General features: G+C 36.9%; 1 protein-coding gene across 6 annotated transcripts in view; it reads right to left on the bottom strand.

Moving 5' to 3' along the window:
• DGKH (diacylglycerol kinase, eta) overlaps positions 1-13,067 on the bottom strand; it is a 119,723-nt gene that overhangs the window by 23,915 nt on the left and 82,741 nt on the right. For 5 of the 6 annotated variants that reach the window (XM_005878636.2, XM_005878637.2, XM_014549744.1 and 2 more), the window contains 6 exons: positions 9,031-9,138; positions 6,839-6,952; positions 6,460-6,594; positions 5,166-5,329; positions 1,589-1,694; positions 461-553 (listed from right to left, as the gene is read on the bottom strand). In XM_005878636.2, the coding sequence (XP_005878698.1) occupies positions 461-553; positions 1,589-1,694; positions 5,166-5,329; positions 6,460-6,594; positions 6,839-6,952; positions 9,031-9,138 (720 nt within the window). Of the gene's footprint in view, positions 1-460; positions 554-1,574; positions 1,695-5,165; positions 5,330-6,459; positions 6,595-6,838; positions 6,953-9,030; positions 9,139-13,067 lie in introns of those variants that run through there. The other variant, XM_014549746.1, reaches the window with a different exon arrangement.

Genomic DNA, 13,067 nt, shown 5'->3' with positions numbered 1-13,067 from the left:
CCCCAGTGTCTTATGTCCATTGGTTATGCTTATATGCATGCATACAAGTCCTTCGGTTGATCTCTTACCCGCCTCCCTCCTGCCCCCCAACCCTCCCCGGCCTTTTGAGAACAAACCTATGACTTCCTCTACTTTTCTGCAATAATGAGTTAATGATACCTGAGGAATGTCTATTGCACTTTATAAAGCTCACATCTCTCAAAACTGACTGGGCAGAGCAGGATTGCATAAACATATGTTGGCATATGTGAGGAGTAATCTCTTGTAGGCCTGGATCATAACTCCCAGAGTTAGCCATATATTTTCTTGAAGGAAAAAGCTAGGTAAAAAGGAATCTCTAAGGATGGGGGCCAGAAGGCTGCTTTTTCATTAGAATCTGATAAATGCACGATTCCCTAATGAAGGTAAGGTCCATACATGTGTCATCATTCTTATGTGATCAACCATTTCTTTTCCTTACCAAAGGAACTCTGCCAACCAGTAAAGATTCCGTTTCATTATATAGTGCCTTCACATTGATGGCTATTTCAGTGGCAGTGTCTCTTGTAAGACTCTAGGAAAAAAAAAATCAAACACAAGTAGTTCTGTATTAAATTGGAATTCAATCATTAGCAAATATTTTCAATTTTATTCTTCCAATTTAAATTCACATCACAAATATTTTTTAAATCTACCAAAATTCTATTATAATTGCACAATTTCATGGTCATGTTTGTCAGCATAATTACTCTTCTAATTCTTGTAACCACCGACTACAGTGGATACACCCAGGACCATATCTCCTACGTACAAATACGTATATGTGACAACAATGTATACATATTTCCATAAAGAAGTTGTCAAAGAAAATCATGTTTTAAAAGGGGGATTATCTGATCATAATTAGTTCTATCCATGAATTTCACTCTCAGTAGTTCCAACCAGATTGCTTTTTAGACTTTAACCTGAAAGACTAACACTTATTTGTATATTAATATAGTTAACTTTAATTGAACAATTAAACATAAAATAATGTTATCTGTTTCCTATATGTTATATAGCCTTTTATAATATGTCACATTTCAAGGGAGTTATATCCACTCTATTATTAACTTCTACATTAAAAAATTGGGGGGAAAATAACAGAAGTTATAAAATTTTAATTTCTACATTAAAACTTATTAAATTTATTAGTTTGGTAAAGCAAAATGAAGTAAAATTAATTTCAGTGCACAATTTCAAAAATGAATGAACATCTTTAATAAAATGCATGATATCTAAGTTTGTTCTATATCTAGGTGTAGGGGAGAAGGTAAAATAGGAAATAAGGAAGAATGGTAGTAGTTAAAGGGAGAAAGAGTAGAAGGATAATAGCAAGGTGACAACTGATGGAAAGTTAAATAGAAAACATGAAGAGATGTAAGAGCAGGAATGGAAAAATGACAGGGAGAAGAAAATAAAAGAAATATTTGGCCACAAATTTACCATAAGTTTCTGGCAAAGATTCATATAGACTACATCATGTTCATCATGTTCTTTCTATAGAATCAAAATATATATGTAACACCAAAAAAGTCTGTGGAATCAGAATTTACCATTAGCTCCTCACCTCTGGGAACTGGGGGTTGGCTTTATTCAGTGCGTGGGAGCAAGCATTCACAGCATGGGCCAGTTCCTGCTCCAAGAGACAGTGGATTGTGGCTGCATCACAAATCCTGAAAGCAAAAACAAAACAAATGAACAAAAGACTGTTTTGAGCATTGCTGATTTTTCTGAAGTGTAGAAGTGGTAGATTAAACATATAATAAAGGTCATTAAGAAAAATTTTTAATGTTCAATTATGAATGGCACAGGGTAGATTTACAAAATTCAAACCCCATTGAAACAAAGAATACTAACCCCCAAAAATCTATATATATAAAAGGCTAATATGCAGTGTCCTCTTGGGAGTTAGACCGAGAGAACGGGAGTTCAATTGCTCACTATGATGCTATGACGTGTGCTGACTTCCAGGGGGTGGCACAGAATGAAGGCCCTGGCCAGCAGCCAGCAGCTGGGGAAGGAAGGCTCCGGCCAGCAGCTGGGGAAGGAAGGGTCTAAACCGGCAGTCAGACATCTCCCGAGGGGTCCCGAATTACAAGAGAGATGTCCAACTGCTGGATGTCTGACTGAAGGGATGGGGCCTAAACTAGCACTTGGGCATCCCCCGAGGGGTCCCAGATTGTGAGAAGGCACAGGCCAGGCTAAGGGGACCCCTGCCCCCACCTCCCTGTGCAAGAATTTCATGCACCGGGCCTCTAGTCTTTATATAAAAAGTTAGGCTTAGAATCAGATAAATATATTGAAGTGCTACTTGGAAAAGCAAAATATAGTCACACTTCATTTTGCAGTATCATTGGAAAGTGAGAGGGGTCCCAAATATAGAGAGTAGAAACGTATCTTTTATTCATTGAAAATTTCACCAGGAACAAATACAACAGATTAGGGGAAGAACATTGCCATATTTATCATCTATATGCTAAGTGTTTTATATATATTATCTAATTTAATATTCACAACTTAAAAGGTAGCTGTGATTAATTTTCTCCACTTAATGAAGACATGAGGCTCAGAGAGATTTAGTAATATACACAAAGCTAATAAGTAATAGAGCCAGGATTTGAATCTATGTCTATCCAGCTCCAAGGACTGTTGTGCCACCGTTCTCTGGAATTGAAACCTTTAAGAATAGTCCTAGAAAGACAAAATCCTGAAGGGCACTAAGGAAGAGAAGAGTCCAAAGAAGAGAATAGAGGAAAAGTTCCAACTGCTAGAAAATGATGTAAGGTTTTTCAGATGAGCAAGAAGGCAAGACTATTCAAACGCTTTTTGCTTCGCACATTTTCAAGGAGAATGATCTTCAATCTGGAAAGGGTAGAACAAAGATGAGACGAGACGGAAATCCTACATAGTTTAATCAAGAGTAAAGGAAAAGAATTTAATTATTAAGGACCATACAATTGATATCCATGGTCTAAAAGAACTTGCAAATGTCACCTCAGCATTCTCCCCAATAACCTTGAGAAATCATAAAGAACAAGTTATTTATCAGAATAGAGATGAGTAAATGTTATTCTAATTTTCAAAGAGAAAGTGGCAAATCAACTTCACATCAACATTCCCAACTGCTAACTGAATCTCCTCCTAGATATTTCTAATGTAATTGAAATTCTCTTAGCCTAATATGGAACCCACCCATCATCTTTCTCTCAAAATCTGCTCCTCTTCCTGAATACTATGGCTTTATCAAAGGCAACACAATCCATCCAGCCTTTCACTAGAAACCTTAGGGTCATCCTAATTCACACCCATGTACCAATTCTAGATGCCACTCTACCTTAAATCATCTTCTTCTTTCTATCTCTCCTGCTTCAATTCATTGTTTCCTAAGGATTCTTCTTCCAAGACTCAGCTGAGCAGTCACTTCCTCTAGGCAGCCTCCCTCACTGCCTCTGGCCTCCTCTGTGTGACACAGCACCCACTGTGTGACCTGTGACAACACTTCAGCCACATTTCTTCCTCCTACTACTCTGCCAGCAAATTAAGAAGAGGGACTGCAACACAGTCACCTTGGCATTCCCAGTGACTAAACTGATGGTTGGCACACAGAACATGTTCAAATTATTTGTTGAATATTGGATGAATAAATTTATTCATTTGATATTCAAATTGACTAGTGTGCCTGATTTTCACCTTTTGCAAAATTTAAAAAAAACAGATGGGAAACAAACTAGGTTGGCCAAAACCAAGTCTGGACAAGGTGTACTTCCTTTTTTGATAAGGTTATTTGATTGTTTGACAGGATGATAATATAGGAAGTATATTTTGGTTTCAAGAAAATGATATAGTTCTATCTTTAAATTTTTGAGGAACATCCATATATTTTTTATATTATGTATTAATTACTTGATTGTGGTAAATATTTTACAGTGTTAATGTACACCAAATCATAACATTGTACACCTTAAATATAATTTTTATGTTAATTATACCTCGATAAATCTGGGGGGTAAACTGTAAAATGGAGTCCATAGATGTTGTCCATAGTATCTAAAAGAGAAGTATTTACTCTAAAACTAATATCTCTGTGGATAAGAATCTAAATGTACAAAAATGCAGTCATGTGAGTTTAGCTGACTCAATATTCATTTTCCCTACATTTTTTCTAAGCAACTCAGTATCTGGCAGTTATCATACTTTATTCTAATTTTGAATTTTGGTTTCTAGCAGTAGGGAGTATATGCCTTTTTCTCAGTATCTCTAGCATCAAGCACATTCTAGGTGTCTGAGAAATAGTTAAAGAGGAGAATAAGGAATGAGGGGGCGGGAAGCAGACAGTAGGTAGGAGGGAGGGAAAGGGGGCAAGTAAGCCTCCAGTACCACTGAGCTCTATTTTCCTTCTTTTCTTTTTCAACATTGTAATCGTGTCCAGATGAAGGTGTGGGAAGAATATAATAGCTACCATTCAGAGAACACAACATGTGCCAGACATGATGTGTTAACAAGCACTGTACATGGTGGGTCTCATTCAATATTCACAGTGACCTGGGAAGGCAGCTCCTACTTACCCGCACTGTCCGTGGTGCCTCCTTCCCTCTGAAGGTTACTCCTGGTCTTGGTGATTTTATGTCTTACACACATAGAACTTGTTATTTCTATCTTTTCCCTTTCTGTCTACTAAAAACAATTTCTGTGTGGTCTCTCAATCTTTGGAAACTGATTCTCGGGCTCTTCCCATCCCCTCCACCCCCCGACTCTCCTTGGGAGCATTGTTTCCATTTCTTTCTACAATCTATCAACATTTAATTAATAATTAATTATAAGGCAATATATGTCAGCAAAGACTGCGTATAAACTGGGGAAACAAACAGTAACAGAGAGTACTGTATGCTGGGTACATTAGGCAAGCTCTCCATGTGTTTCAAGAAGTGCAAGACCTGTTCACAGTCCCAGAGAACACAGGTGTGAGCATATGTGCTGGAGGGGATCTGATGAAGGAGAGCAGCAAGTATTGAGGCAGCAAATGAAGAAGGAGCGAAAATTCATCTGTTAGATACCCCAAATATATGAAATGATATATGACTCATAAAACAAAAATGGCCAAGACCAGAGTTCTCACAGCCCAAAAGCCAGCAGGACCACCCTACCTCGTAATGAGCTCCTCCGCAGCTTGGGAGCACAGCTGCATCTGAGACACCTCCTCCGTTGCCAAGTCAACAGCATGTTGGATGTACAAATGGGTTCGAAGAACTGGTTTACCAGAATCACACTTCTGCTTATCTTCCCAAGATTTCAGAGTGCTTTCAAAAGCCTATTTAAAAATCAATATTACAATGAACTGTTAGTTTAGAGCCTCAGAAACCCAAATAAATGTGTATTTAGATATTATGCCTTTAAAACATCTATTGGCTTTTTTCCTAATTTAACACATCATTAAATAAATCATAAGTATAAAAAACACACTTTAAAGTTTTCCAGCATATCACAATAAATTAAAAGTAATGTAATTGTTGATGATAAATATGTTATTAAAATGTTAAAAAAAAAGATAGCTTCAATATTTTTATTATTATTATCAATGTATAACAGATAGGATAAACATTGGCAGTCTTATTTGTTAGGTGTGTGACTTTAATTAAAAAATGCATATTCTTGCCCAGCCTGTGTGGCTCAGTGGTTGAGCATTGACCCACGCACCAAGAGGTCAATGTTTCGATTCCCCAGTCAGGGCACATGGCTGGTTTGCAGGCTCCATTCCCAGCCGGGGCATGCAGGAGGCAGCCAATCGATGTTGATGTTTCGCTCTCATTGATGATTCTCTCTCTCTCTCCCTTCCTCTCTCTAAAATCAATAAAAACATATTTTAAAAATAAATAAATGAAAATGCATATTCTAGAAAAGGCAAAACTATGGAGATAGTATAAAGATTGGTGGTTTCCAGGGGTTGGGGTAAGAGAGGGAGGGATGGATAGGTGGAGTACAAGGAATTTTTAGGGCAGTGAAACTACTCTGTATCATCCTGTCATGGTGAAGACCAGTGATTATACATTTGTCAAAACCTACAGAATGAACAGCAAACAGTAATGCAAACTAAAAGACTTGAATTAATAATAATATATCAATATTGGCTAATCAATTGTAAAAAATGTGCTAATACAAGATGCAATAATAATAGAGGCATTTATTTGCTTGTCCAGGTGATGAGGTCTGTGGGAACAGAATTAAAATTTTCTGCACTTTCTGTAAACCTAAAAAAAAACAACCTATTAACTTTTTAAAAAACTAAAATATTTGTTCATATTTAAAACCACAATGACTTAAATGTCAGATTTAAATGGCAATTTCAACCTTTTCTCTTGATTTCTATTTTTTTTTGGTGACAATTTAAGGTATTTTTAGAAGGCTTAATAAAAGTCTGGAGGAATGTTTTTGATTACATACCCTGTCCCTTGTTAGCATCTGAGCTCTGTTCTTGTGCACAATTTTGATAATCCCTGGAGGCTGAACCCATGCTTCACCATCCACCTGCACTGGGACTCCCTCATCACCAAATATAGTGATTTTTACTGTACGGCACTGAAATAAAACAAGTTATTTTAGAATACAAATCATCCTGAGAAATTGACAATCCACATTCAAGCTTGACATTTAGTCCAGACTGTGGAATGGTATGTTATAATTTTCCACTTACAATGACATAGTAACAACTGACATGACAAGAAAGTCAATATTTTAAAATGAATATACAGTGTAGGAGTCATCTGAAATAGCTTCCCCAGTGTCCCAAGTAGTGAAGTCAGATCCGATTAGAAAAACAAACCTGGGCTATTCGATGATGCTGTAGTTTAATGACCCTTGAAACCGCCATTTGCACACTATCAAATATTGCAACGACTTCCAGGATCTTGTCATCAAATGATGGTGCAGCAAATATCTGAAAGGAAAAACGATATTACACTTCCACTAATGAAATTAAGGTTTAAGTTAAGTCAGGCAATGCAAACTCTGTAATATACATAGTTTTAAAAAATTATAAAAATACTAAGAAAATGAAGTATTAGTAGGAAATGATAACCCAAGGACAAAGATATCGCTGAAGATGTCTTAAAACAAACAAACCTAATAAAAATAGGTTTTAAGACCCACACGACATAATACTCATGCTCCTTATAATTCATCTTGGTATAAAATGTATTAAATATCTGTTTATAGATAACTCAAATGTCTTGACAAAATGATGCCTGCAGTTTTAAGAAACCTAAAAAAACACAACCAAAGGGGATATAGATTTCATAAGGTTAAAGCTAATGAACATGAAGATTATGATCCAGTTCACTTGGTAAGCTTTAAGGGAATCTTTCAAGGTGTTACAAGCAATATGTATATGTGCTTTCTATATTAATACAATAACTCTTTAGGGCATTTGAGAATATGGACAAGAAACCTCAAGGGATAAAAATCATGTAAGACTTACTTTGCTTTGATGTTAACTGGATTTTCACAAAATTAATTTAACCTAAAGTTTTAAATTTCACCTATATTACTTTTCCCCTTTTACTTTCTTTTACTATATCATAAATAATTAGACCTCTGGAAAAAAAATTCAGTATAAAGCAGTGTCCTAATGAAAACATTCACTGAAACTATCAGGACACAAATTTGCGAACATTGATAATTATCGCTTCTGTCATCAGACTGCCTAGTTTTTTAAAAATATATTTTTATTGATTTCAGAGAGGAAGGGAGAGGGAGAGCTGCCTCCTGCATGACCCACACTGGGGATGGAGCCCACAACCCAGGCACATGCCCTGACTAGGAATTGAATCTCGACTTCCTGGTTCATAGCCACACTGACTGGGCAGCTTTATTCATCTTAATCTCATTAATTTCTTCCCCTTAAAATATTTAAGAGTAGTGACAGGCTGCTCTGGTGGAGTGGGTCAGTGGTTAGAGTGTCGCTCACCAAAGGGTCTCTGGTTCAATTCTGGTCAAGGGCACATACCTGGGTTGCATGTTCCATCCCCAGCCCTGGACAGGGCTCATGCAGGAGGCAACCAATCAATGTGTCTCTCTCACATTGATGTTTCTTTCTCTATCTCTCTCTCTCTCCCTTCCCTTCCACTCTCTCTGAAAAAATCAATGGAAAAATATCCTCAGGTGAGGATTAACAAACAAACAAACAAACAAACAAACAATGAGTAGTGACAGGCTGACAATAAACTGACTGCTCATGTTAGTTTTTATACTTCAATAGGAAGTGAATATATTCACATTGTAAATATTAAAAATTCTTTCCAATATATTTATACTTTAATTCCTGCATGCTTATTTAATAGCTCTGAGAAAATGGGTCAGTGGAACTGTTATATCATAAGCCTCAAAGCAAAGGATCTATTATTGAATGTATGTGACTCTTCAAACAAAGATGGTGATAACACTTCTCATTTTTATGTTATATATACTTTAATAATTGTGTCCTTGCTTTTAAAAATTATTTTTAGAACAATTACCTTTCTTAGGTTGTGTGTTTTTCTTTTTTAATATAGGAAACTATAAAAAAGAAAACAAAAATAGCACTCAACCTCAATGGCCAAATAAACCCTCTTGACATTTCTAAAATTAAAAAAAAAATAATAATATCACATAAATTTAGAAAACTACAAGTACAGAAAGGTATTTTGATAGATAGAATAATGGCCCCCAACAACCCTAAACAAAATGTTTCTGTCCTAATCCCCAAAACCTGTGAATATTACCTCACTTGGCAAGAGACTTTGCAGATGTGATTAAATTAGGGATCCTAAAATGGGGAGATTATCCTAGATGATGTGGGTAGGCCCAATGTAATCACAAAGGTCATTTAAAGTAGAAGAGGAAGGCAGTAGAGGAGATCAGAAAGATGCAATGCTAGAAGACTCAAGCTGCCCTTGTTGTCTCTGAGGATAGAAAGGGGCCACAAGCCAAGGAACATGGGCAGCCTCTAGAATCTGGAAAGAGCAAGGAAATACTTACATCATCCTCTTTAGTTCCACCCCAAAAGTTAGTGCCTCCGGCATAGCTGGGAATGTTCAGTACTGCTATTCCTTGCAGACTGGGGAGAGGAATATACTGTCCATCACACTGTAAGGTAAAAAGCTTAGAAGTTAGATAAAAAGAGGAAAACCACTAGTTTGGAAGCCAGTAGTATACCAAAGACAAAGGATGACGGAGGCAAGTGTGTTGGTAATGTTTGTTTCCCTGTAAATATATTCCTAACATTACTTTTATGGTCTTTGATTTTAATTTAAAAAATTGGAAGTGTACATAACTGTAGCAGAAGGTTTTACAGAAAACCAAACTAAACAACAAAAAAAGGTTTTACCTCTTCTTTTAACCAAAATCAATCAATACTTATCTTGAGGTTATTTTTTTCAGGTCAGTTATGATATTCTCACTTATAGTATCACTAGATGCCCAATGCACGAATTTCGTGCAAGAGCAGGCCTTCCTTCCCCTGGCTGCCAGCACCGGCTTTTCTCTGGCTCTGGCTTCATCCTGAAGGACATCTGGTCTAATTAGCATATTACGCTTTTATTATTATAGATAATCTTAGTATGTATATTAAGCTTTCTTTTGAAAGTGGCTGCTGTGAAGGTCCTAACCATTTCATCTAGTACATCTCACAGCTTCCAGTAATTTGCTAGTGCTCTGTATCTGGTTAAACTCAAACTGAGTTTTTTAAGTAGTCAGAACCAAAATCAAAAACACACATGTATGTCAAGAAGTATCTTATACTCCATGCCTTCTAAGTAATCACTTAGATGAAAATTAAATGATCACTTAAATAAGAAAAAGATATCAATTATACATGACATGAATAAATTCTTACTGAATAGCCTTCATTTTAAGAGTTTAGTTTGCAGATGTCATACTTAATATACACGCTATATTTTCATTATGTAATTATTATGTTAACACTAAAAATAATTAATATAACTTTACAAAAATTGCATTTAAAGTTCAATAAAAATTATCTCAATCTTTAAGGCAAATGAGCCTTGCTTGCTTTACTCCTCTCAGTATCATAGACCTGCTCTACTTCTTTTCAGTTTCTAAGCGTGCTATAGTTTGCCCAATATTCTACTCTGTTTTATTTAATGGCAGCCTGGTTTTAGATACTTCATCATAGCTAAAATCCAGGACATATAATTTAAAATATGAGGGAAAACTTTAGGTAGTATTATGTAGTTCCTGTTATATGTTATTTTAAAATGTTATCTCATTTTATTTGAAAACAACCTCAGTAGACACTATTACTTCCATTTCTTTAAGGAAGAAGGAGGAAAATGACAACTAACTGGTAGAGAATTTTCAAAAGAATTATCCAGAGTTAGATCAGTGAAGGAATAAGAAAAGGAAGAGCATGAACAAAAGTGCATAAAAACATGTTTTCCTGGAGTTTTAAAGATTAACTTTATTTTCTTGAGCAGAGGATTAAAAATTAAGAGAGAGATAAAGTAAATCCTGGGAGGTATACAACTGTGAAAAGCACTGAATATCAACTTAAGGAATATAGGTTTTATTCTGTAAACATTGAAACACCACTAAGTGATCTTTCTGGTACTCCTTTGAATAACTGTCCACCAACTCAAATTGGAAGTAGCTTCACCATTGCTGGGATATGCTATTTATTGGCTGATTCACAAAGAATTTTGAAAATAATAGTTTGAAAGAAAGATAACCTGTTCCAAATTAGAAGTTTTATATCTCTGGAATACAAAGCCTATAGTGTTATTATTTTTTTTTTTAAGATCTTTATTGTTGAAAGTATTACATATGTCCCCTTTTTTCCCATTGACCCCACCCTGCCACATGTCCCAGGCCTCCACCACCCTATAGTCTGTGTCCATGGGTTATGCATATATGCATACAACTTTTTTGGTTGATCGCTTCCCACCCTCTGGGATTCCACAGTCTGTTCCATGCTTCTATGTCTCTGGATCTATTTTGTTCAACAGTTTATTTTTTTCATTAGATTCAACCATTTAAAATAACTCAGAATACCATATAATCTTAGATATAGAATCTAAAAAAAAAGCTCATAAATACGGAGAAAAGATTGGTGGTTGCCAAGAGGCAGGGGGTGGGGGATGGAAGAAATGGGTGAACTGAGTTGTGTTGTGTGTTTTTTTAGTTTAAATGAAAAAAATCAGAGCAGCTTTAAAGATTTATAAATGAATACACTTTATTTGGATACATGGTATGAAAAAAAATTAACATCTCATCTTCAAAGGAAGTTCTATTTAAATTGCTTAATTTAACATACTCTCTAATAGTTTAAATATTTCATTAATTAATTTCCATATTAATGGTTTCTTTTTTAAGTCTATGTATTTTACATAATGCATTTAGAAACAATATTCTCAGAGGAGGTCCATGGTTTCAACAGCATGCCACAGCTCAAAAAGGGTTAAAACCCATGTTAAATGGAGTGTAAAATGCAGCTGCATAAGGAAGATGGTCTTTTTAAAAAATATATGTATATTTTTTATTGATTTCAGAGAGGAAGGGAGAGGGAGAGAGAGATAGAAACATCAACGATGAAGAGTCATTGATCGGTTGCCTCCTGCACACACCCCACTGGGGATCAAGTCCGCAACCTAGGCATGTGCCCTTGACCAGAATCGAACCTGGGATCCTTCAGTCCACAGGCCGACGCTCTATCCACTGAGCCAAACCAGCTAGGGCAAGGAAGATGGTCTTGCTCTAAATCTGGACCACCAATAGAAAAGGTTAGAAATACTATTTCTGAAGAGCTAAAGGAATTAAAGCAATCAGGCCATTCTGATTCCAGAAAGTTCACAGTACTTGCCAAATTATGGTTAAATGATTATTTACCTCTGTTTCTCCCTCAAGACAGGGCCAGGAAATGTGCAAGACACTCGGGATAACAAAGATGAATACAACATCCTACCTATCCTTAAAGAGTGTGGCTAACTAGAGGATGTGGATAAGAAAATGAATGATTACAGTACAATGCAGAGGAGAGAACCCAAGTTGATCTAGGGATGGGCTGTCAGGACAACATTTACTAGTTTTAAGCCTTCCAAATTCTTCACCTTTTCGGTGAGTAACATCTATCTTAACTTTTAAAAGCATTGATTAATCAAGATAGTTGATCAAGTAGTCAGTGCTCTAGAGTAGAAAGTATAAGAAGCTTATCTTTACTAGAACATTTAGTTGGTAAGAATTGAGCCAGGCACTCACTAGTCCACATTCCAGAGTTAAAATAACACTTACAATAATAATCCTTTGTTTAGAGAACCAAGATGGCGGCATAGGTAAACACCAGAAATTGCTGCCTCCCACAACAAATTCAAAAATACAACTAAAAGACAAAACGAACATCATCCAGAACCACAGGAAGGCTGGCTGAGTGGAAATTCTACAACTAGAAGAAAAGAGAAAAGCACACTGAGACTCAGAGGAGCTGCAGAAGTAAAGTGCAGAGGTACAGAGGCGCACGCAGCAAGGGCTGGCAACTGAGGACACGGCTGTCTTTTTGAATTGGGAGGGAGTCACAAGCCCCCGACTGCTCTGAACTCCAGTTCCGGGTGAGTCTCTGGGGACCCAGACTCATACAGGAAAACTGGACTGTCTGGCAGCGGGCAGAACTCGGAACTCGAGGGCGGCTTTCTCTCAAAGGTGCTTGCGATTACCAGGACACTGAGACATGGGCCTCCTTAGGAAGGGCTGAGGATCAGCCATAGCTGCTTGCTCTGCCCTATTGATTCCCTGAGACCCCGCCCCACCCAAGCTTCAGCAGAGGCTTTTGCATATGAATGCCCTGGCCCTTTGCAATCTAAAATTACCTAACTAACTGTAGCTGGGTCAGAGAGACCCAGAACACCCAAAAAGAAGGCCCAAGGCCCCACAGCAGCTTGCATTGCTTCACAGCTGGGCCTCATTTGGGCAACTCCAAACCCCAAACAAGGAAGGGGAACCTGCAGATCTCTTCGTAGCTCCTGCTGGGTAGCCTCCAGCAGAGGCTAAATTAGCACCTCCTTAGA

This window comes from Myotis brandtii, unplaced genomic scaffold (assembly GCF_000412655.1).
Source record: "Myotis brandtii unplaced genomic scaffold, ASM41265v1 scaffold569, whole genome shotgun sequence".
In the NCBI taxonomy this organism is placed as follows: Eukaryota; Metazoa; Chordata; class Mammalia; order Chiroptera; family Vespertilionidae; genus Myotis; species Myotis brandtii.
This window is presented reverse-complemented; position numbering and strand designations above follow the sequence as displayed.